Below are 22,104 nucleotides of genomic sequence, written 5' to 3'. Positions count from 1 at the left end.
ACAGCACATTGCGCACTCAGCCGTCCGTGTTGACAGCGGTACTGCGGCAATGTAGCTGGAGCAGGTACACCTACCGATCGATTCGGAAGCAACATAGACGCAGGCTTTGGGTATTATTCTACGGCATTGAGGAGTATGGCCACTACCGACCTACCTGAACTTCCAGGTGAGTTCGGCACACCCGCTGGTCCCAACTAATACCTAGATACGTTATCCGATGCCGAACCCACAGATTTGAGGAATACGAACTTCCCGAGCGGCTTCGGCTTAGGGACGAACGGACGGACGGCGCGAAAGGCCCCGGGCCCCGGCTTCGGGCTGTCGGGAAGTCCAAGTTCCAGCCAGCATTGGTACATACTACGCCACATCTGGTATGTAGGACGCCGGCTTATGTACCTACACCGAAGCTAAGGAGGGAGAGAGGAACGGCATGCACGGCATGCACGGCCTTGCCGTTCGTTCATGAGGGTGCGAATGCAATCACCCATCATGGACAGTTGTACCTGCATAATGGGAAGGATACCTACTGGCAGTCCACGGGCCACGAGCCGCGGGCGATCCCGTTCAGTGTTGGCCGGAATACCGTATGGAGCATCGCAGTTACCACGTCGGGATGGGCAAGAAAGGCTTGAAGAAGTGCTGTGCTTGTTGGGTGGCCAGCAGATGAAGCTCAACTTGAAAGTTGAGACCGCCGAGATCGAGAGGGTTATCGCTGGCATGACTGGCATGGCTGGTAGGCCGTGATCCTACAAAAATCAAATTTCTCGGTGTGGGTTATCCGACAGTCTCGGGATCGAAATGCTCAGGTGCATTGAGAATCAACCAAGGAAGCGGGTTTTTTGTATACGAGAGCGCTTCGATCTTGTCTCGCCTTTGGCACCCTTCGCCCATCACGTGACGAGCGAAGTGAGGGTCTGGTGGCACGAATCCATCTTTGATCGACTCCGCAGCACTTTCGCACTAGTTTTTTATATCCACACTGCAGTGTGCACATCGCACCGTGGTCCGTTACTGTTATTCTTTAGCGCGGCAACATCAACATCTAAATATGGGTGCCACAGATAAAGGAACATCCTTCTGATCTTTCCTGTGCTACCGTACATAGTTACAAGCGCCGGGGACCGGAGCGCAGTTCATCTATCATATCATATCATATATATTACGCGGAGTCTGGACTTTGAATAATTTTCGGTTTGGCAGTGTAGTGTATGTGGTGTGATTTTTCATGCTGGGGGCTAGTTGCGGGCGCTGGGCGGGCACTCTGCAACATAACAACATGCAGTCTGAACTTTCTGCAATCCTGCGGCTGGGAAAAAAGGAAAAAGGGAAAAAGGGCTGCGCTGCGCCGCGGGCCATCCCTCGCCGTAAAAACAATAAGAAAGAAAGAAAGCAAAAAAAGAAAAAAGATGGGACGGCGTGTGCAGCGCTCCGCTGCTCGCTCGCTCTCGAGTCTTGACATTATTACATATTCCAAGCACGCTATACACGAAGATTTTCGGTGTGTGAGTGTGGCTCTTGCTTGCGAGTGCATAGATTAAATATGTGAAGAATGTTCGCTTCCGGTTCGTGCGTACGAACTGTCATGCGCTTCTGCCGTGCATGGAAAGGAGAAGGTCATTCGTCATATCATAGGGCTTTCTTTCTGTGGAGTCCGGGTGTTGCATAGTGGCTAAGATCCGTGACTGGTACATATGCTATGCAAAAGACGATGCGCAACACCCTTCGCCATGTGTGGGAGTAGTACTTACCTACGGTATGGTAGGTGCCTACCGGTACCGTACCGTATCCCACGCGATCACCGCCTATCTTCCTTGGTATTCGCTTGTTGAGCGCAACGGGCCGTGGGGGCCGCACAAGGTTAGTGTCTGGGCAGGCGCAATAGTTACGTTTCTTTGTTTAATCATTGTTTCCATGCGGAAGAGCAATATCTGCGCTTGATGATAGGGCCCACCGTCCGATAACACGAGTGATATGTGATGTAAATATGTTGCACTGGATATCTTCAGGCATCTTTCCGGTCATCCGCCAGTCTGGCGGTGATAGCTATCTAGGGATATGCTTGGTATCGACTCTTTGAAAGCTTAGGCCCCTCTTTGGCGGCGTCCTCACGATCGACCTCACATTGCTTGCTATCCGAGTGACATCGCATGTTGTAGCCCTGCCGAAACCAGGCTAGTTGGCTGCCGCACGTGATCTCGACAGGGTCCGGGTCTGAGCTGCCGCCCGGGGCTGCCCGTCGACGTCATTCTCCGCCCGTTCTCCGCTCTCCGCGTCTTTTACCCCGGGCCAAGAGCGCCCAGTGGATCCATAGCGCTGCGGGGTTACTTCGGGCGAGCTGGTAGCCGGCGCACCTGGCCATGCCCAAACGATTTGCGTGCACGGGGGGGGAGTGTTTTTGGCGCATCGTAAAAGAACTGGTTGCCATGTGCCATGGCCATCCACCACTCAGAGTTCATCACGGGTGCATGGGACAGGCATATCGTGCTAAGGCTGCTAAATAGTAAAGAGCTAGCTTGTTTACTTTACCTTCCTGGCCTCGATAACTTACTTACTCTATACCTAGATCCATAGTAGATATCCTCACATACCGTACGGATCCCCGAGGGACTGCTCTGCAAATAACCAACCCCTAGCCAGCCCCTTCATATACTCGCTATCGCTCCTCCTCCCCCCCCCCACCCACACCCCTCTCCTAGATGCATCAGCAGCCCGGAGCACTCTCTCGCTTTTTGTCCCTCTGAGTTTGGTTCTAAGTCTGTTCCATTAAGTTGAGAACACGTTCGAAAAAGGCGTATCGTCGCCAAAGTTAAACCAGTCTCGGGCCAGTCAGTCAGTCAGTCAGTCAGTCAGTCAGTCAGTCAGTCAGTCAGTCACCCAGCCGGCCAGCCAGCCACGCTCAAACCCCTCCCGTCGACCCCACCTCGCTCGCACGTAACGTCACCGACGGACGGACCTATGGACGACGGAGGCGGATCGGCTTTGTCCCGCGAGACGTCGCCCCCGGATGTCCACGCCGGCCGGCACCATCGGCGCCGACCGTCTGGCTTATCGCAGAAGAGTTATAGGAGTCAAAACAGCCAGCACGATCCGGACGAGAACACTGGCTTGCTGAGTGCCAGCGATGTTATCAATCGTCGAAGCTACTCGTCTGTGCCGGGCACTCCGCGTCCACGGTTATCACGTCACCAGTCCTCCAACTTGGGTCCCATGGCGGCACGGGCTAGTAGAGCGCCGTCGTTTACCCAGCGCCTCACGAAAGCCCTCTCGTCGTATGACCTCAAAAACAAGCGCGACGAGCCGTACTTGGAAGACCGCGTGTGGTACGATCAGTTTACTTCGACGGGTGCGTGGCGCGGTGCTCCCCCCCCATCGCACGGATAAAGTTACTCACACGCCCTAGACTGGATTAACGATGCGATCAAAGACGCCTATCGCGTCAAGGCGCTACGAGCAAGACAGGATATCCGGGGAAAGCTCTGGGCTTGGTTCGACGGCGCGCAGGGCTGGATTCTGGTGGCGATCATTGGTTTCTTGACGGCTTGCGTGGCATTCTTTGTGGACGTCACGGAGAATGTCCTTTTCGATTACAAAGATGGATATTGCACGAGTACGCGCGAAAGACGTCTCGATCCCTGTCTTCGACACACACCGCTAACAGTTGCGCTACAGATGCATGGTATTACAGCAAGAGGAAATGCTGCTTGAGCGAGGACTGTTCGTGGAAACCTTTAACCTTAGTGCCCGGTGAAACCTGCTAATGTGGATGCAGCGAACGAATTCTGTCCCATGTGGAACCACTGGTCAAAACTCATCGCCGGTTCCGAAACACCCGTGGAATGGATAGACTTTGCCGTATATGTTTTTCTCACCGTGTTTTTGGCGACTCTGGCATCGCTCCTCACCATGACCACCCGGACAGTGCTCCCGGGTGCGCTCCAAATCCATACGGTGGATGAGGACCTGTCGCAGATCAACGCTCCTCCGAATAGCTCGGATTCGTCAACTGTTCGCGAACCAGTCATGTCCGAGCCTATTAGTTATTACTCAGCCGCTGGCAGTGGAGTTGCGGAAGTCAAAGTTATTCTGTCCGGATTCGTTCTCCATGGATATCTTGGCTTGAAGACTCTGGTAGTCAAAACTTTCGCCTTGATCCTGAGTGTGTCTTCCGGCATGAGCTTGGGCAAAGAAGGGTCAGTATCAGTACGTCTTGTGTGTGTGCGGCTGTTCCTGACGTCTATAGACCCTTTGTCCATATCGCTACCTGTGTTGGTAATATTGCCTGTCGATTGTTCTCCAAATACAACCACAATGACGGTATATAAAAACCCCCTAACTGTGTCTTCATGCGGTGGCTCATCGATACGTAGCAAAACGACGAGAGATCCTCAGTGCGAGTGCAGCAAGTGGAGTGGCTGTCGCTTTTGGTGCGCCCATCGGAGGTGTCCTGTTCAGTTTGGAGGAAGTGAGGTGGGTAGTGTGCTTCACCGCCAGTTGTTCCATGCTAAAAGCCGTGGCAGTTACTACTTCCCGGCGAAGACGCTTTTCCGAACATTCTTTTGCTGTATCGTGGCTGCACTGTCTCTGAAGTTCCTGAATCCCTATGGAACATCAAAGATTGTACTGTTCCAAGTCCGTTACGTCACAGACTGGCATTTCTTCGAGCTGTTCGTCTTCGTCTTCCTCGGTGTCTGTGGTGGAGTCTACGGTGCCATGTTCATCAAGGCTAGCAAGTACTGGGCAACGACCTTCAGGAAAAACAAGTTGGTGAAGTCTCACCCAGTCTGGGAGCTGGCTTTCGTGGCTCTGATCACCGGTCTCCTTTCGTATTGGAACCGATATGTGAGGTTGGCAGTCAGTGAGCTGTTGTTTGAACTTGCTAGTCCCTGCTCTGCAAACCCTTCGGAGAACTCGGGACTCTGCCCAAAGCCCGATGAGATACCCGGCACTATCATTTACCTCCTGATTGCCCTTGCTCTGAAGAGTTTCCTGACGTATGTGACCTTTCATCCTTCCTTGGGTCTTTTCTAACGTCAAGAAGCGTCATCACGTTCGGAACGAAAGTCCCGGCCGGTGTCTACGTTCCCACCATGGTGATCGGTGGTATCATGGGGCACGCTGTGGGACTGACCGTCGAGTATGCTTACTACATTTTCCCGGACTCGGCCATATTCGCTTCGTGTGGAGTCGATACGCCTAGCAAGTGCGTCGTCCCTGGAGTCTACGCGATGGTGTGTGCTGGAGCTGTGATGTGTGGAGTCACTCGACTCTCCGTTACTCTTGCGGTAATCCTGTTCGAGTTGACGGGAAGTTTGGATCACGTCCTGCCGTTTTCGTTGGCTGTTCTTGTCTCCAAGTGGACTGCTGATGCGATTGAGCCGTTGAGTATCTATGTAAGTCTTGCTGTGAGGTTTTTCGAGGCCATTCGGTGCTAACAATCTTTCCGCTAGGACCTCCTGACCGACCTGAACTCGTATCCCTACCTGGACACCAAGTCCAAACCGGTATTCTCATCGCACCTGGCCGACATCTGTCCACGTCTCAAAATGGATCGAGTAATCGACATCTCAGAGTCCTCCCTAATCATCGCCAGCGAGCTCCGCGCAAAGCTGAAGCTCCTGCAATCAGCCGGCCAACTCGACGGTGGGCTTCCCATCCTCCGCGACGGAGTCCTGGTCGGCTTGATCCCCGCTCCCGATCTGGAGTACGGCCTCGATAGGCTGAGTGAGGAGGAAGACGAGTTCTGCTTGATGGCCCCTAGAGACGATTACTTGTCTTCCGATGAGGATGGCTCTGTCAAGGATCCTACGGACTTTACCCCGTACATTGATCCTGCCCCCATGGCCCTCGAGAGGAATTCTCCCATGGACCTGGTATATGAGTGCTTCGCCAAGCTGGGGCTCAGGTATCTCTGTGTCCTACGGGATGGCAAGTTTGCTGGCGTGGTATGTTATTGTGGCTATTCCTAGTTTCTGGAGTATTCCCATTGCTAATATAGTTCTTGCCCGCAGGTTCACAAGAAGGCGTTTGTAAAGTATCTTAAGGAAGTGCACGAGGGTCGAGCAACATGAGAGCGGGGATGAGGCAGCATGGGCTAGGCGGGTAGGATTCAGTATGCATTTTGTCTTTGGTTATAATGTTAATGCATCTGGGCATAGCATTGGCGTCTTCTTTGTTTATTCCCTCGCCAGCAAATTCACCTTCACTGGTTCCTGTATTCGTTTGTCCATTTGATATCCCCTTTGATAGCAGCGGCGGGCTAGGTTTAGATTGCAATAGAGATGGAGGGGATTGTAGAGCAATGTGCTGGTGATCGTGACTTGTACGTGTGTGTGTGTGTGTGTGTGTGTGTGTGTGTGTGTGTGTGTGTGATCTCACTCGCGCCATGGTCATTTATGGTGATCTACCGTTCATTTTCGGCCGTACTTTCCAGAAGGTTATCCCTCCTGACCCTCTCGTCGTGATCCTCCTTGAGCCTCTTCGCAATAAACGCCGTAATCTCCTCCACCTTGACCAGCGCCTTACGCATGCACCTATGCAGGGCCACGGCCTCAATAGGCAATCCACCCGCCTTCGCAACCTGACAGACCTCACCAAACTTGTTCAGAGTAACCGTCATATCGCCATCCCTCAGCTGCTCCTCCTGCAGCGCAGCATCAATCAGAAACAGCGGCTCGCCCTCCTCAGCGTCCTCCATCTTCTCCCCCTCAAAAAACGAAAACGTCACGCAGATCGGCACGTGGAGAATCGACAGCGGGACGGGGACGCGCTCGGCAAGGGTATGTATGGTGACGCGCTCGCCGTCGACACTGACATCGGGGCGGCGGAAGTGCTGCAGCGCGGCGACGACCGCGATGCACGCCGCATCCACCAGCCCCCCGTCGTGGTTCAGGAAGTGCACGTCCGCCCGGACGTGCCAGCACCGCTGCCCCGCTACGATGCAGAGCGACTCTGTGTCGATCGCGTTGGATCGCCGGATGGACTTCTCGATCAAACGTGCTAGAAGCACTTCTTGCTCCGTCGATCGTCCCGTCTCGAAGGCCGGTGAGGCCATCGGACCGAGCTCCGTCGTGATTGTGAAGATCCCTTCGAAGGGCCGGTCCGAGAAGGGCTGGACGACGTCCGCTGAGACTCGCGCTAGAACTCTGCAGGCCGGCTGTGTTAGTCGCCAACTATACCAGCCGGAGGAGATGCGTGGTTCTGAGGGGCGGTACCGTGTTTTCCCAAGTCGCACATCGGCGAGGCCGTATTCGCGACCGAACGTGAGTTCCAGGGGGCGGAAGGAGTCGAAATCGCGGCCATCGAGGCGGTGTCCCTGTTTTAGCGCATCGAGGATGAAGAGCTTTTCGTTTGTGGAGGGGTCGAGCTCTTTTGGCATTGTGAATTGTGGTGGTTGACGGTGGTGGTGGTGGACGGAGGTGTCCCACTATACATGCTACCCATTTCGTTTCGCTCCCGCTAAGGGAAAGCTAGGGTGCTAGTGGCACTGCGGTGTTACATAAGCCAGCCGCACGCTGCACGCGAGGAAAGCCGTCAAGAAGGGGATCTTTCCTTTCGCGACAGACAGGCAGAAAGACGGAAGGACAGACACATAATTACGACAGCAGCAACCACCAACACAACCACCACCATCGACCACTAGATTTCCTAAGACAGCCCACCACAACCACCAACACCACAACCAGTAACCTTTGCAACAATGACTACAGCCCACAGGTAACCCACCCACCCATCTATTCATTTTTGCACAAACCCGCTGACCCATCCACCGTGCAGACCGACCTTCGACCCAGCGCGCGGCAAAGAGCTTCCCAAAGGGCCCGCGTACCACCAACGCCTGCTACCCGCGCACACGAAGCTGAAGACGCGCCAGCCGGGGCAGGGCGGAGCAGCCGACAGCGAAGTCCGCGACCTACGCGCCGAGCTACTGGTCGCCGAGGCGGCCGCGATCGCGAAAAGGGGAGGGAAGGGGAAGAGCGTGGAGGAGAAGGACGGCGGTGTTGCTAGCCCGTCTAATAAGCGTGCGCTCGAGAATGCGCCGGTCGACGAGAATGGTGAGGGCGGGGCTGAGGCCGATCTAGAGGTCAAACGGAGGAAGATCCTGGAGGAGACGAGGGATATTGATGCGGACTCGGATGGCGAGGGCGGGGGCGGCGATGGTGATGGTGATAGCAGTAGTGAGGAGGAGGAGGACAGTGATGACGAGGAGGATGAAACTGCGGAGCTGCTGAGGGAGTTGGAGAAGATCAAGAGAGAGCGTGCGGAGCAGAGGGAGAAGGAGGTTTGTTTTCCTGGTGGGATGACTGTTGTGACAGGGGATGGCGATGCTGACACGGTGGCACGTGGTAGGAGCGGGAGAAACAAGAGGCCGAAGAAGCACAGAAGGAGTTCGATATCGCCAGAGGAAACCCGCTGCTGAACCCGAAATCTGCGGCGGACTTCAACGTTAAGCGGAGATGGGATGACGACGTCATCTTCAAGAACCAAGCGCGCGGTACGGATGAGAGGGGCAAGAAGAAGGAGTTTGTCAACGATCTCTTGAGATCCGACTTTCACAAGAAGTTTATGGTGAGTTCGATCCTGGATTCCTTTACCGCTGGCTACCATCGACTGACCAACTCGTGTAGAATAAGTACGTCCGTTGATGGAGCGGAAAGTGGGATAAATGTGTATAACCATAGCGAGCGTTCATTCCATTCTACGTTCATTTTCGGGAGTGATTATTTTTTTACAGACCAGACTGCCATATGTAATTCCAGCTTGCATCTGGGTTGATTCGTTCTCGTGAGGCCATGATCCATCGCTACATATGCTACTCATCATCTGCCTTCTGCTTCTGCCACAACTCGTACTCAAACTTCACCCCTTCCTCCTTCTGCACGCCCTTCGGCACCTCCTCGCCCACAAATTTACACAGCGCCTCCCAGCTCGCCTTCGCCCACCCACTCCCCTCGGCCGTCAACTGCACGGGGAAAATCGTGTCCACCTCAAACTCCGTATCGATCCTAGTGAGGAGCACATTCTGCGCGAGCGGGTGCAGCAGCGCCGCCTTGTAGACCTCCGCACCGCCGATAACGAAAACCGTACCGACGGCCTCGCCGCGCTCCACCAACTTTGCGAGCGCATCGTCCACCGACGTGGCGGTGGTTGCGCCCGCGCCAGCACCGCCGGGCACACCAAGGTCCAGCGCCGCATCGCGCGAGAGAACGACGTTGATCCGCCCCGGCAGCGGACGGAACCGTGGCGGTATCGAGAACCACGTCTTGCGGCCCATGATCACGGCGTTCTGGGCCGTGCTCGCTGTATTGGCGGACCCACCGGGGAGCCGCTTCGTCACCCGCGCGAAGTAGGAGAGTTCCGATTTTAGCCGCCAGGGCAGCGCGCCGTTGCGGCCGATGCCGAGCGTGGGCGCGCCCGTGGCCGCGACGATGAGGGTGAGTGGTTTGGGCGTGGTCATTGTTGCGTGATGGGAGGTGGTGGTGGAGGTGGTGGCGGATGGGGAAGGATGGTGGGGTGTATGGTGGGGTGGGGCTCTGCGGCGTGCGGTGTTCAACGATGCCGCCGCCGCCGTTCGTCAATGTACTTTACACGGCCAATAACTCCACGCGTCACGGTCCGGTCATTTCACGTTGGTACTTGATTCAACCTTCCATAACCACCTCCCTTCCCCCCTCCTTTTCCTTTACCACCTCACTATCAACCCTCTCCGTCCCCCTCCTCCTTAGCATCTCGCCCACGACCACCGCATCGGCATCGGCCCCCGTAGTGCCGCCCTCAAACCCGCCGCCAAGCTGCCCAAACAACCACGCCTCCTTCAGCTGCCGCGTCAGCGCCACTAGGTCCTCCGCCGCCCGGATCATCGACGACGCGTGCGTCTCGATCTGGTACGCTTCTGCTGCCGCGATGGTTTTGTCTTTGTTTTCAACCTGCGGGGGGTGTTAGTTGGAGAGCGGAGGGGAATATGTGGGGAGGGGGAAGGGGGAGGGGGGAGGACCGGTGCCAGCATCGCGATGTTCTCGAACCGCTTCAAGAGGGTCTCGGTGTCGGCGTTTACGCGGCCTGGAGCGGGAGGGGGTTAGTATGGTTGTAGTACGTCGTAGCGGGGGAGGCGGGCAGGGGGATGCCACCTTGCAGCGCGCGGTAACCAGCGTTGGGATCGTAGCTCATCGTCGTGAATCGTGATGTATGATGTCAAGTGTGTAGTGTGTGATGTGTGATGTAAAGGTTTACCAGCACGAGTGAGCCCGTCTCCGTCCTGGTTCAGGCACGCAATCACGTGGCATCACAGGCGGACGCACACTGTGAGTCTGCATAGCGCCCCGGCAGGCAGCAACCGAACGAGCGAGCGAGCGTGGGAAAACCATCAGCCCTGCAGGCTGCGGCGCTCCATTAACCCTTACGCTATGTATCTACAACCATCAGCCCTACGAAGCTCCATTCGCGCACGCCACAAACCACAAACCATGCCCACCCCCGCCTCTGCCGCGCCCGCCCCACCGCCGCCGCCGCTTACCGCGTTCATCTCCGGGCCCATAACGCCACCCGCGCACTTCTTCGAAACCCACTACCTCCCCTTTCTCCAGCTCGCAGTCTCTCAATCCCACAACTTCATCATGGGCCCGGCGGCGGGTATCGACACACTGTGTCTATCCCACCTCCTCTCCGCTCCCATCTCGGCGTGCCGGATCACCGTGTACCTCGCCGACTTCGAGAACCACACACTGCGGTCCTCATACGCGGCGTTCGAGGCCGCCGGCGGGAAGATCAAGGTTGAGGGCGCGACCACGGGCGCGAGGGATGCCGCGATGACGAGGGACTCGGATTATGATATCTTAAGGTATTTGAACGAGCACGAGGCCAGGGAGTACTATGGAGAGGCGTACACGCCTAGGATTAGTAATACGCAGAAGAATGAACGTAGGAGGAGGGGAGAGCCACTGCATTATAACCCGGCGTTTGAGACGGAGGGTGGGATGGGTGGGAAGGTGGGGGGGAAGGGCGGGAGGTGGTGGAGGAGGTTGAAGTGGTGATGCTGGGCTAAGTGATGGGCGGAGGTGAGGTTGTTTATGCAGTGGTACCTGGAATCCAGCAGGTCTGGACTTGAGGGGGGTGGAGGGGAGGAGGGTATGTTGCGAGTGATATTCAGTGGTGATCGGTAGCGGTGACGATGAAGATGGTGTTTCTCCCATCAGACGGCGATTCGTGCCCATATTTGGTGAGCCTGACGCCTAAGTTCTAGCTCGTAGACCCTTATAGCTAAACACTATCAAGAGCGAATCGGTTCCACCACACGATTGACAAATCATGATCCGACTACACAAGACCAGCAAGTCCAACAAGTATCGAGATTCAATTAGGTAGATTGGAATCAACAATTGCGCGATAGTTACATGAGCGCACCCCCAAAGCAAAACTCCGCATTCATCGTCAGCCAAGGATGGGGGTGATGGTTGTCCTTCATAAATGCACGGAAAGTGAAAGTGAAGTACACGGGGATAATAAAAAAAACAATCTCAATCTCAATCTCAATCTCCGTCCACATTCACATCCCCAAGTTTGTGAGAGGAGGGGGGGACGATGGCGTCCACAAGTGACTCAGCGCAGACAATCAAACAAAAAGCAAGCAAGCACAACTCCCACCCCCAAAATTTCCACATCATCACAGCTCACAGCTCACAGCTCATCCGCAGCCTTCGCCGCCTTCGCCAGGGTAGGACTCCCATCATCGAGGAGGAACTGGGAAAAGTACTTGAGCATACTAAACATTTCCTCACCAGTCGGGACGATATTCTCCTTTGGCAGGAGAAAGCCATGGGAGCCGGTATCGCGCAGCTTGATCTGGTAAGTGAATGGGACGTGGAGCTTCCCGTAGAAGTAGTCTAGCATGCTGCCACTGCCCGTCGTGCCCGGGATCAGCCCGGCGAAGCCGGTGCCAGAGCAGGCAGACGTCACCTCGTAGTGCTCGCCGGATCGCAGGCGGATCGCTTTGGCTAGCCCCATGCCGAGCTCCTCGAGGTTTTCGAGGTCGGGCGGTGGTACGTCGCAGGAGTAGGAGTACGGGTACAGGACTAGGCAGTGGTCAGAGGTCATGAGATTCCGTACGACAGCAACAACAGGGACACGTACTTTGCTGCGAGTACGAGTGCAGATCGAGCAACCCGACGATCTTGGTGCCGTTCTTGAGGAGCTTTTCCGCCCAGTGGGCAAACACCTTTGCCTCTTTTGCCTGGAACGGGAAGCCGCCGGGGAACACTGAGACATGTCAGTATCGCTGTGTGACGGCGAAGGGGTGTACGTGTACAACGGTGAGGAACGTACTCTCGCTACACGGATTTGACGACGATTGCGGCGAGTCGTCAAAGTGGAAGTTGTACGCTCTGGTAAACGTGTAAGTTTCGGGAGCGGATGGATACGGCACCCGTCTTACCTGTCGAGATCGATTCCCTTGCAGAACGCTAGCGACGTTGGCTGTCTGTTCTTCCTCCACAGCCGATCCTGCTCCCAGGTGTACGCATATCTGAACGAGCCCCGTCAATCGCTGGTTCTTTTTTCCATCCTCCAAAGGGGGTGTTCGGATGCAACCAACCCGTCCACATTCAGAGTCGGAAGGAAGATCCAATCGAACTGGTTCACCATGTTGTCGATCCCGCGATCGCCACGACTGAAGCCCGTGATCATGGAGTAGGCCAGATACGACACGGTCGACACGGTGATCCACTCCCGCGCGTGCGCGGCGCCGGTGACGATGACGGCCTTCTTCTGCTTCCCGTCGGGATGGGCGGTTCCCACCTTTAGCGCATGGATGTCCCTTTGCTCGAAGCTCTTGCCGATGGTGATGAGCTCGACATGTGCGGGGAACAGGGACTCCAGCAGCTTCATCCAAGCGACGGCGACTTTGAGCGGACGATAGTCCTGAAAGAATAGGGCCTCTGCCTTTTCCTTCCCGATCGGCTCAAACATTTTGGTGACCGACGGATGCGGGACCGGCGACTGCATACCGCCGGGGTACGTCTCGAGCGCCTCGCGGGCGATGTTATGCATCAGCGCGGTATGGGAGTCGTGCATGCTGGCGGGCAGCAGATCGAGCAGCAGCGGCACGGTGCCGCGTTGCAGGCGGATATCGACGTGGTCCTTCGTGGCCGACCACACGTCGAGGTACAGCATGTTCACCGCCTCGGCCATCGCCTGCGCCTCGTCGCGCCCGGTAATGTTGAACCGCAACACGACGTCATTGACGTACCGTGAGAGATTGTGCGAGAACGCCTGTTGCCCCGCTCCCGCTACCGTGCGCTCGCCCGCCGGTAGTCCGCGCGGAGCCGCCCCAGAGGGCCGCAGGAATATCCGCCGAAGCCGGTCCGTCCAGCCCAAGGTCTTGTCCGCGCCGCCGGCGGAGGTCGGCGGCAATGGGATGTCCCGCTTCTGGAGGGTGGCGGCGGCCACACACTCGAGGAACAGGAGCGCGGCCGCGAATAGGATGCACTGCCGCAGCTGCATGTTGGGCGCGCACGTATGGTATGCTCGGGCGTGGTGTTGTTTTTGTTATCGTTGTTGGGAATTCGGACGATCTCCGAAGGTATCTGCTGTCGTGATCGTATGTAGATGGGGGAGAACTGGTCGGTGGTCAGGTTGACGTCGATTCGACGGTCTGCGCTTAGAATAGGCACCCTATGCACTGTGCAGAGTCCACTACGGTATGATAGCTATGAGTCCCTACTCTAGTCTCCAACAGTACAGCCGTGTATGTACTCTAGCGATTCATGCATAGCCGCAAACCTGCTTACACGGTGGTAGTGCGAGTGTCACGGAACATGCGTTGATGAATTACTCCGTGCGAAGACAGAATCACCTCTTGTAACTACTCCGCATAGAGGGGAGGGGGCGAAGCCGACTCTGTGCCATAGTACCGGTAGTTGTCGATAGGTATTTCGCTCTACACACCGGTAACTAACAAACAGCTGTCTCTCCCCCACTCTTTCCCCATCTTCAAACTTTTCTCTCCTCCTCATTCGCCGTTTTCGTTTTACCCGGGACGTTGGTGCCTAGAGCACCTTACTCCACATAGACGGGCTACGTATGCGCGTGTATTGTACTACGGCCTTCTGGATGATAAGCCGGGAAGGAGGGTGGGTGAGAGCTCTGGAGAATCTGGGGCGGGGGCGGTAGATATCATACCGTGGTTCCAACATGCATCCACCATCCATCCGTCTAGACCACGGTAGACTACCGGTAACCAAGAAGGTATATACTCCGCACGTGGATACTGCCGAGGGTGCGCATCTCGTTTGGCCGTTTAAACTTATTCGGTCGAATTTTTCCCATTGGACGGTGCATCCCATGGCAAGGCGGCGATGGAGGAGCGTAGAGGTGCCTATGGAGGTATGGAGGTATGGAGGTATGTATGTACCTATGAGATGGAGAAACCTGTAAAGAGAGTCCCCATTGACGCTGGATGGCCACTGCGGATAAGTATCCAGAGTCGCTACGAGTACTATCTACTGGTGGTGCGCAGAACTTTCCCTCCTTGAAGAGGGGCCTGTGCCCACTCTCGTTACTGCGTTGGTCAATGGGGTGTCTCGGCCTCTCGTTGCCAACTCGTGGATGAAGCGAGCTGAAGCTGTGGAGGTTTCGGATTCGGGGTGTGTATGTATGAGAGTAGGTAGCTACAGGGCTGAGGGTATTATAGATCGTAGTAGGTGCTCTGCCTATTCTTGTACGGGCACCCAAGTACAGCACCTACCTTTCTATCTACATATCTTCTCCACCGCAACGCCGGACGTGTACTTTTGCTGTATCGTACCGTAGATACTGTGCTGTACTGTGATCCTGACGTCAGCAATCGAACGGTGTGCGTACGTACGCAGCTACCAGATGCCCAGCCGTATTTACAGATAGTTGGACACTCATCACGGATCCGGAACAGAAACAGGAAAACATCCCGAGAACGAGTCGGAGAGAACCAATTTTCCGGCCGAAAGCACTCTTGCGTCGTGAAGATTTGTCTCGACGAGGTGGAAAGCACGCTGCAATTCGGCGGACAGGTGGCCGGACCGTCTCCGGCGCACGTGGAGCGTACGATGGGATGCCGGTATGTAGTAAGAACAGAGCGGAAGGAGGAAGATGGGACGTGGGAGATGGGAGATGAAAGCGCGCAGAGCTTAGACGGCAACTAGTTGGATTGCTGTATGAGTTCCTGGTCAACCGGTAAACGAGCTGTCCGAGAGCGTTGGGGTCGCAGGCTGGCTGAACCTGCAATTGCTGTTAGAGTTATGTCCCTTTACTCCTTCCGTTTCAACGGCCCTAAGTTACCTTAGCTACGGGACTGGACCACAGCCAAACCAAACTCAGAAGTATCTACTCGACCTCACACTCGCTCACTCTCCTCACTGCACCTCCCCCCTCTCCCCCCATTCCCGCTTCCCCATCCCCGTCGTCCTCCACCTCCTCCCACCTTTACTCTCATTCACTCCCACCACCCACGCCCACGGGCTGACCACCCCCCATACCCATATCCATATCCCCCCTCCCCACTCTTCCCCCCCAACCCACGTACATTCCTTTCGCTCTGACACTCGTCCTCCCACGTATCTCGATGATATTTCCTCGCCGTCTGTTCTCCGCCTCGTCTCCTTCACCACCTCACCCTCCGTTCTTCGTTGCTCCCCTAGTATGCCTAGACCGAACCTGACATTCCAATCGTGATACTTTCGAACCCCGAACGGAAGACGAAAGAAAGAAGGAGAAAAAAAAACATCAGAATCAGAATCAGGAATGTCCTAAGAGACCAACCCGAACCTCCAACACCACCCCCCCTCCATTCCCCGGGCACTACATACTATACTGCCTCTACCACCTATATCCCCCTTCCGAATCCTTCCTCCCCGGACCCCCGACTACTACTACCACCACCACTGCTGCTAACGTCGACGGCGACCACATCGCCGTTTGCGGTATACACACGCTTTAGCGATTCGAAACATTTCATTCTCTGCACCCCACGTGTGACACAGGTCTGCACGGATATTCCTGAATCTCTCGGAACTCTGTCGAACCCCCCTCCCCCCATAGATACTCTCTTCGTCGAACCCCCCCCTTCCACCCTCAACTCCCAATCAGTCAACCAGTCAGTCGGCCAGTCGGTCGATCGATCGGTCGATCGATCAACTTCCAAGTAACCGTCGAGAAAGTATGTTCAAGCGAAATCAGCGCAAAAGCGATACCGACCTTCGAGCGCGTCGCAGTCTCGATGCCATCAGAGCCCTAGCGCAGGCTCGCTCCAGCGAACATATCCCACGCCATCCTCCTCTTCCCGAGACCACCGAATCCACCGTCGCCCCCTCTGCAGCTACAGCTACAGCCACCGCCGCCGTTGCCGATCGCAGACCGCAATCCGCAGCTACGGTGGGCCTCCAGGGTTCCCCCGCTATCAGGATCTTCGGATCCCCTCCGTCCAATAAGGCTGGCCCGCGATTCAGTCTCTCACGATTCAGAAATGCTTCCGACTCCGCGCTTGGCCTCAGAGCACGCGACGTGAACCCTCCGCCCATCCCCCACCCGCCCGCGATCATCACCACGGCTCCTACGAACGACGTGACATCCGGTACCGACGATCTCATGTCTCCTTTGGCGGCATCATCCTCCTCGTCGTCGACCGTGCTGCCGAAACGTTCGGGTACCATGCGCTTGTGGCGCAAGAAGGAGGAGCGGCCGGCGGCAGGGGCGGGGGCGCCGGTGCACAGTAATACCGAGCCCCTCTTTCGTAGCTCGTTGTCCAAACAGCGCACACAGAGCTCGAGTAGGAACAGTTCGAGCATGCGACTCAGCAGGGTCACCTTTGACGAACCGGAACGTCCCGACGGCAGCAGTGGTGCTCACTCCGCCCAGTCCACTCTGTCTTCGTTGACCACGGAACCACCGCCTTACGACGATCAGAGTTCGTCGCTACCGCTACCCTTACCGCCTCCAAGGCTCTCGGAATCCTCGCGTTCGACTGTCAGTTCGGGCGACCAGACCATCGCGTTCCATACGACCACTACCACACACACGACCACTACCACCACCTTTTTCCGGCTACCGCGACGCAGGAAGAAGGATGCGCCTCTCTTCCCACTCCCCTTGCCGAGTCGGCCCTCGGATGTCCGCGCGAGTTCGTCCCACGACGACCACGATGGCTCTGCCACTCCCCGGTCACTAGCATCCGGGCGCCGGCATTCCATGGTTTCCATGTCTCAGCCGGGAAGCCCGACCAAAACTGGCCCTTTCGATAACCCGGCGTCGACTTCTACCATGTTGACGGCGAGCAGTGTACCCGTCCTGCGGTCCAACTCGATCGCATCGGCGAATTCCGGCCGCTCCAGCCCGGGTTCCCCAGCGCTCAGGGCGGGCAGCCTCCAACGACGGGGCCGGAGTTCGACCATGTCCTCGTTGGAACAGCACGGTGAAGGCAGAGGGAGGAACAGTTTCGGCGGAATGTTGCTCGAGCGAATACGGCGGGATAGTGAACCGCCGTTCTCCAGCTCCACATCACGGACCTCTTCCCCACAGCCACAACTTGCCCTCTCGGCGCCTCCATCCGGGAAAGCGTCGCACGAGATATCCATCCCGGAGAGGAATGACGAAGATACCCCGCCCGTATACCTGTCGAAACTGTTCGAAGCGATGAGCAAGAGCGTTGTGGCTTCGCTATTGGCGCGAAACGGTGATACGTTCCACCTGGCTGTGCTCAAGGCATACATGGAAACATTTGACTTTGAGAACGATCCCATGGATATGGCTTTACGGTGGGTCTACTCCTTGAAACTACTACTACCGTGTGTTTCGGTTTACTGATTGGTGCTTTCCAGAAAACTTCTCATGGAAGTCGAATTGCCCTCGGAAACGCAACAGATAGACCGCGTCCTGCAGGCGTTTGCGGACCGTTATCACGAATGCAATCCTTTCGTTTACAAGGATGGAGGTTAGATTAATATCCCCCTCTCATGGTCATCCCTGGAGATTAGCTTTGCTGAGTATCATTTCCCCGTCCCGCAGATCAAGCATATTACATTGCTTTTTCGTTGATTATGCTTCACACCGATTTCTTCAACAAGAATAACAAGCACAAAATGCAGAAGGCGGATTATGTCAAAAACACCTCGAGAGCCCTCGACAAGGAGGGTATTTCGAAGGACATTCTGGAGGTAGTGTCATCACTATGTATCACTCGAGCACCTAGCTGACTTATATTTCCTCTCAAGTGCTTTTATGCCAACATCATTTACACTCCGTTCATTCGCCTGGAAGATGAGTTCGATATCAATGGCCAGAAGATCGTACCCCATCGTCCGAAGAAGAGCATGTTTCACCGTGCCGTCAACTCGTATGATGGGAAGCGGATCAAAGAGCCGGTGGACCCATACCTGTTGATCATTGAGAACCGACTGGATCTTTTGCGGGCCAGCCTGAAGGATGTCGTGCAATTCGACGACCCGTACTCGTACACAGGGACCGCTTCCCGACTGGACATGACATCCCTGCACAATGCCTTCTTCAAGTCGGCAGTACTGCAGATTGTCTCGGCACGTTCGCGACCCGACGCTTTCATGACGCAACAATCGACGGAAAATCCCGAGCAAGCGGATCCCGGAGTCGTGGAGATGAAGGTGACGAAAGTCGGACTGCTCTGGCGGAAGGAGCTCAAGAAGAAGAAGACGAGGAGTCCATGGCACGAGTGGGGTGCCATCCTGACGGGATCCCAGCTGTACTTCTTCCGCAACATCACCTGGATCAAGAGCTTGATGCATCAATACGAGCAACATCACAAGCTAGGGCCTGGTACACCGGTCATCTTCAAGCCGCCGCTCGAGGATTTTAAGGCGGACGCACAGATATCGACCGACGATGCCGTCGCGCTGCTGGATAAGAACTACAAGAAGCATAAGAATGCTTTCGCCTTCATCAGGCACGGCGGAATCCAGGAGTATTTCATTGCGGATTCTGAGGTGGAAATGAACGATTGGCTGGCAAAACTCAACTATGCGGCTACCTTCCGGACGGCTGGTGTGCGCATGCGCGGGGTCGTCGGTGGGAACTATGATGGACAACGCCTGAGGGGAATCCGGCGGATGGAGACCGCTCAGCAATCGCCAAACGGCCACTCGGTGATCACACCCACCGGGGAAGTATCGATAATCAGAGGGGGGATCGATCACAAGCTGGCCGCCGAGATAATCGTCAGAAGGAGGGAGGTCGTCCAGAAGAGGATCTTTGATTCGGAGGAGCGTCTGGCCACTGCGAACCGGGAACTGCAAACCCATCTCAGGAACGGTAGACACTTGACCATCCTCACACCGATCCAGCCCAGGACGAGAGAACAGGTGGTCATGGCGGCAGCTACGCTCGCGGCCAAGTTGCAGTGGGTACGGATGGAGATGTGGAAGCTGCGGTGCCATCGCGACATCCTCGCTCTCGACCTGGACGAAGAACGCAAGACCGTGCAGGAACAAGTCAAGAGGGATCTCGTCATCACCACACCGATTCCATCGTCTCGTATATCTCCGATCCCGTCCGCGCACGGCTCTCCCACCATGGATACCGGTTCCGGAACACAGACTCCAACACAAGCCATCTTTTCTCCGCAGGCCACCGAACAGTTGTCTCACGTCTCGTCCCGCTCTTCACACGTGACGAGCAGTCACAAGAGCATTCCCTCCACCGATCGCGATCACGCCGGCTCGCCGCACGAACGCACCGGAAGAGAGTCGGCGTTGTCCGCTGTGCCTAGGCCTCGTTCACCTTCAGGCTCGTCAGCCAGGATGCTTGGTCGGTCTTCTCGACAGAACAGTATGGATACCACCGACAGTCGCCGATCGATCAGCCCAGCGAGATCTCACCACTCCAGCCTGGGAGTCGACCGGGATGATGACGACCGGGAGAGCGGAAAGGACAAGGGCAAAGGCAAAGGCAGAGAGAGCCGACCCAGTGTACGCAGAAGCCTCCAGCGTACCCTACGCGAGAGCCAGGGAATCGGCCATCGCAGGGGCAAGTCCAACGGCGAGGAGAATACCGTCACACCCGAGAAGAAGGTGAGTACCGATGAAGGACTCGCGCGCGTTGCCGGTAGCTTCACGGTTCACGGCAAGAAGGCGAGCGTCATCACCTTCGGCTCCGAATGGCAGAGCATATCGCCCGAGGACCGCCTCAAGCGTCACAAATCTACCCAAGCGGATTCCGACGCAGGCACTCTTCACGGTGGTGGCGGCGGCGAAACTGAGAGCATGCACAGCGCCATGAGCTTCAGCAGGCGTGAGAGCCAGGCGACGGTCTCGAAGAGGGATGATGTGGAATTGGGAACATCATCGACGTCGACACTGCAGTTGGTCCACAAGCCGTCCTTCAGTCGCCGCGGAAGTAACACCAAAGAGGAGCAGCTAGCCGAGGTGCCCGAAGTCAGCAGTGCGGTCGAGGAGATGAAGTTGATCGTGAAGTTGAATGGGGCTGAGAACGATGAGGTGGCAGCAGCGCAGAAGGAGATTGAGGTTGTTGTTGCGCCCACTTCCGATCATGCTCCATAGGTCATGCGGTTTTGTCTTTCTTTCCCTTCCAACACGAAAATACTACCACCCACCCACTGTACTCTACTCCGCGATTTAGATTTGGACACGACACTGATCTGTGTGTGTCCATGGCGTTTTATCCCCTTTGCTTTTTTTTGTGTCATAATTTCCGTTTAGTCCGTCACCACCAACAATCCTTTGATTTTCCTTCTGTTTGTCATTTACGGGTAAATTTCTTATACCAAGCGGCTGCAGCATCCTTTTTCTTTTTGTCATGGGAGCGAGTTGGGGGCGGCGGCGGAGTGCGGGGTGCGGGAGGCGCGCGGGGCGGGGGGTTCTTCTGTTTCAGTTTTCAAGCCTGGGGTTGCGGTTCTTCTTCTCTTCCTTCATTCTTTTTTTCCTCGTTTCTTTTTGTTGTAATATACACCTTTTTTTTGTGTCCGAAGATGGCGATGGGCGTGGCGATGGGGAACGGGTGGTTGTTGTGGTTTGTGTGCTTTTTTTTATTCTTCCTTCCTTCCCGTTTTTCGTGTACGAATCATGCTCAGCTCTACTTAGGTATGCCTACTGTCTATAGAGGGGGGAAATGGTTGGTTTGATCTAGGTATCAAATGTCGTCGCATTGACTGAGTGATGAACGATGCTTGATGCTTGATCCCGCTCAATGCTATGGTTATGGCTATGGCAAGTATGCAAATACAAAGAGAAGCCAGACAACAACCAATACATGCAATTACAGTATAAAACGCATCCTAGAGCCCACGGTATGACATAGGTATGTAGTATGAACGCCAAAACTAAAGTATAGGCCGCAACAGAGAAACGAAACGAAACGAAATCGAGCCCGCCTATTGTACAGTACAGAAAGGTAGTGGAGGTAGGTCGTAGGTCGTAGGTGGTTGTGGGTGTCGGGGGAGGTAAAAGGTAGTACACCGCAGTCTTCGTGCACCGGGGGTGCGCATCGGCCGTACGCGTCGTCGTCGTGGTCGTCGTCGTATCAATGATTCCTGAAGTTCTTTTTTTGATCTGCAATTCGCGTCATGTATTAGCACGTATTCCCTCTCCCTCTTACACCTCCACCACCGCCTCCACCACCGTCTCCGCAGTCTGCAATTCTGGGAACCGGGGGCTCGCAATTGGGAGCACCTACAAAACAAATCCGTCCTCGAGCTGCCCAGATTAATAATTTTCGGGCACCCATCGCGATCCTTCTCAAGTCGCGTGCACTCAAAGCAGTAAAAAGCGTCACTGATGCCCTCGCCGCCGCACACCACGCACTTGTTCTGGTAGTTGCCGAACGAGCACTCGTCGCAGATGCGCACTAGCGTCGTCGGCCGCACGTAGCTGTCGCATACCGGACACTTGCCGTCGCATTTGTCGCAGAGACGCCCGATCGCGATCCCAGACTGCTTGCGGCACATTACTAGGTCAGGGTGGTGGCGGGACATGGTGGTGGTGGTTGTTGTGAGGGGGTGGGTGGAGGAGGGTGGTGAGGGTGGTGGTGGTGAAGTGAAGTGAAGTGAAGTGGAGAGTGTTGTTGGTGGTGAGGTTGCGTGAAGGTAAAGTGACCAAGGCT

At 55.7% G+C, this 22,104-nt stretch overlaps 10 protein-coding genes across 10 annotated transcripts; 5 read left to right on the top strand and 5 right to left on the bottom strand.

Moving 5' to 3' along the window:
- The first annotated feature begins 2,823 nt into the window (after positions 1–2,823).
- BZA05DRAFT_403374 (chloride channel) lies at positions 2,824–6,362 on the top strand. Its single transcript, XM_051484196.1, has 10 exons — positions 2,824–3,343; positions 3,401–3,607; positions 3,670–3,714; positions 3,770–4,190; positions 4,241–4,314; positions 4,368–4,467; positions 4,518–4,991; positions 5,039–5,390; positions 5,448–5,942; positions 6,009–6,362. The coding sequence occupies exons 1-10, from the start codon at positions 2,956–2,958 to the stop codon at positions 6,066–6,068; spliced, it is 2,616 nt and encodes an 871-aa protein (XP_051337670.1). The 5' UTR covers positions 2,824–2,955; the 3' UTR covers positions 6,069–6,362.
- BZA05DRAFT_355811 (ribosomal protein S5 domain 2-type protein) lies at positions 6,324–7,432 on the bottom strand. The gene is made up of 2 exons (XM_051481395.1): positions 7,212–7,432; positions 6,324–7,142 (listed from the first exon to the last, which is right to left on the bottom strand). Exons 1-2 carry the CDS (start codon positions 7,373–7,375, stop codon positions 6,401–6,403), a joined length of 906 nt encoding a protein of 301 aa, XP_051337669.1. The 5' UTR covers positions 7,376–7,432; the 3' UTR covers positions 6,324–6,400.
- On the top strand, positions 7,421–8,738 carry BZA05DRAFT_375895 (Cwf15/Cwc15 cell cycle control family protein). Its single transcript, XM_051481801.1, has 4 exons — positions 7,421–7,713; positions 7,774–8,278; positions 8,347–8,565; positions 8,625–8,738. The coding sequence occupies exons 1-4, from the start codon at positions 7,697–7,699 to the stop codon at positions 8,640–8,642; spliced, it is 759 nt and encodes a 252-aa protein (XP_051337668.1). The 5' UTR covers positions 7,421–7,696; the 3' UTR covers positions 8,643–8,738.
- BZA05DRAFT_403371 (dihydrofolate reductase-like domain-containing protein) lies at positions 8,739–9,518 on the bottom strand. The gene has a single exon (XM_051484195.1). It carries the CDS (start codon positions 9,452–9,454, stop codon positions 8,810–8,812), a length of 645 nt encoding a protein of 214 aa, XP_051337667.1. The 5' UTR covers positions 9,455–9,518; the 3' UTR covers positions 8,739–8,809.
- BZA05DRAFT_91958 (surfeit locus protein 5 subunit 22 of mediator complex-domain-containing protein) lies at positions 9,343–10,182 on the bottom strand. Its single transcript, XM_051488801.1, has 3 exons — positions 10,125–10,182; positions 9,992–10,056; positions 9,343–9,923 (listed from the first exon to the last, which is right to left on the bottom strand). Exons 1-3 carry the CDS (start codon positions 10,162–10,164, stop codon positions 9,639–9,641), a joined length of 390 nt encoding a protein of 129 aa, XP_051337666.1. The 5' UTR covers positions 10,165–10,182; the 3' UTR covers positions 9,343–9,638.
- A 278-nt stretch (positions 10,183–10,460) lies between these two features.
- BZA05DRAFT_446517 (uncharacterized protein) lies at positions 10,461–11,229 on the top strand (the record flags this gene model as incomplete). The annotated part of the gene is made up of 2 exons (XM_051487082.1): positions 10,461–10,965; positions 11,144–11,229. 2 exons carry the CDS (start codon positions 10,461–10,463, stop codon positions 11,227–11,229), a joined length of 591 nt encoding a protein of 196 aa, XP_051337665.1.
- A 209-nt stretch (positions 11,230–11,438) lies between these two features.
- On the bottom strand, positions 11,439–13,806 carry BZA05DRAFT_91955 (uncharacterized protein). Its single transcript, XM_051488800.1, has 5 exons — positions 12,584–13,806; positions 12,425–12,514; positions 12,316–12,374; positions 12,124–12,249; positions 11,439–12,065 (listed from the first exon to the last, which is right to left on the bottom strand). Exons 1-5 carry the CDS (start codon positions 13,489–13,491, stop codon positions 11,671–11,673), a joined length of 1,578 nt encoding a protein of 525 aa, XP_051337664.1. The 5' UTR covers positions 13,492–13,806; the 3' UTR covers positions 11,439–11,670.
- A 3,657-nt stretch (positions 13,807–17,463) lies between these two features.
- Positions 17,464–20,546, top strand: BZA05DRAFT_340209 (uncharacterized protein; the record flags this gene model as incomplete). Its single annotated transcript, XM_051480962.1, has 5 exons — positions 17,464–17,774; positions 17,838–17,950; positions 18,025–18,173; positions 18,231–19,154; positions 19,188–20,546. 5 exons carry the CDS (start codon positions 17,464–17,466, stop codon positions 20,544–20,546), a joined length of 2,856 nt encoding a protein of 951 aa, XP_051337663.1.
- A 128-nt stretch (positions 20,547–20,674) lies between these two features.
- On the top strand, positions 20,675–21,241 carry BZA05DRAFT_91897 (uncharacterized protein). The gene has a single exon (XM_051488799.1). It carries the CDS (start codon positions 20,803–20,805, stop codon positions 21,103–21,105), a length of 303 nt encoding a protein of 100 aa, XP_051337662.1. The 5' UTR covers positions 20,675–20,802; the 3' UTR covers positions 21,106–21,241.
- BZA05DRAFT_403358 (PHF5-like protein) lies at positions 21,163–22,074 on the bottom strand. The gene is made up of 2 exons (XM_051484194.1): positions 21,679–22,074; positions 21,163–21,554 (listed from the first exon to the last, which is right to left on the bottom strand). The coding sequence occupies exons 1-2, from the start codon at positions 21,974–21,976 to the stop codon at positions 21,526–21,528; spliced, it is 327 nt and encodes a 108-aa protein (XP_051337661.1). The 5' UTR covers positions 21,977–22,074; the 3' UTR covers positions 21,163–21,525.
- Between the last annotated feature and the right edge of the window lie 30 nt (positions 22,075–22,104).

This window comes from Tricharina praecox, assembly GCF_024521635.1.
Source record: "Tricharina praecox strain CBS 144465 chromosome Unknown BZA05scaffold_19, whole genome shotgun sequence".
NCBI classification, from domain to species: domain Eukaryota; kingdom Fungi; phylum Ascomycota; class Pezizomycetes; order Pezizales; family Pyronemataceae; genus Tricharina; species Tricharina praecox.
This window is presented reverse-complemented; position numbering and strand designations above follow the sequence as displayed.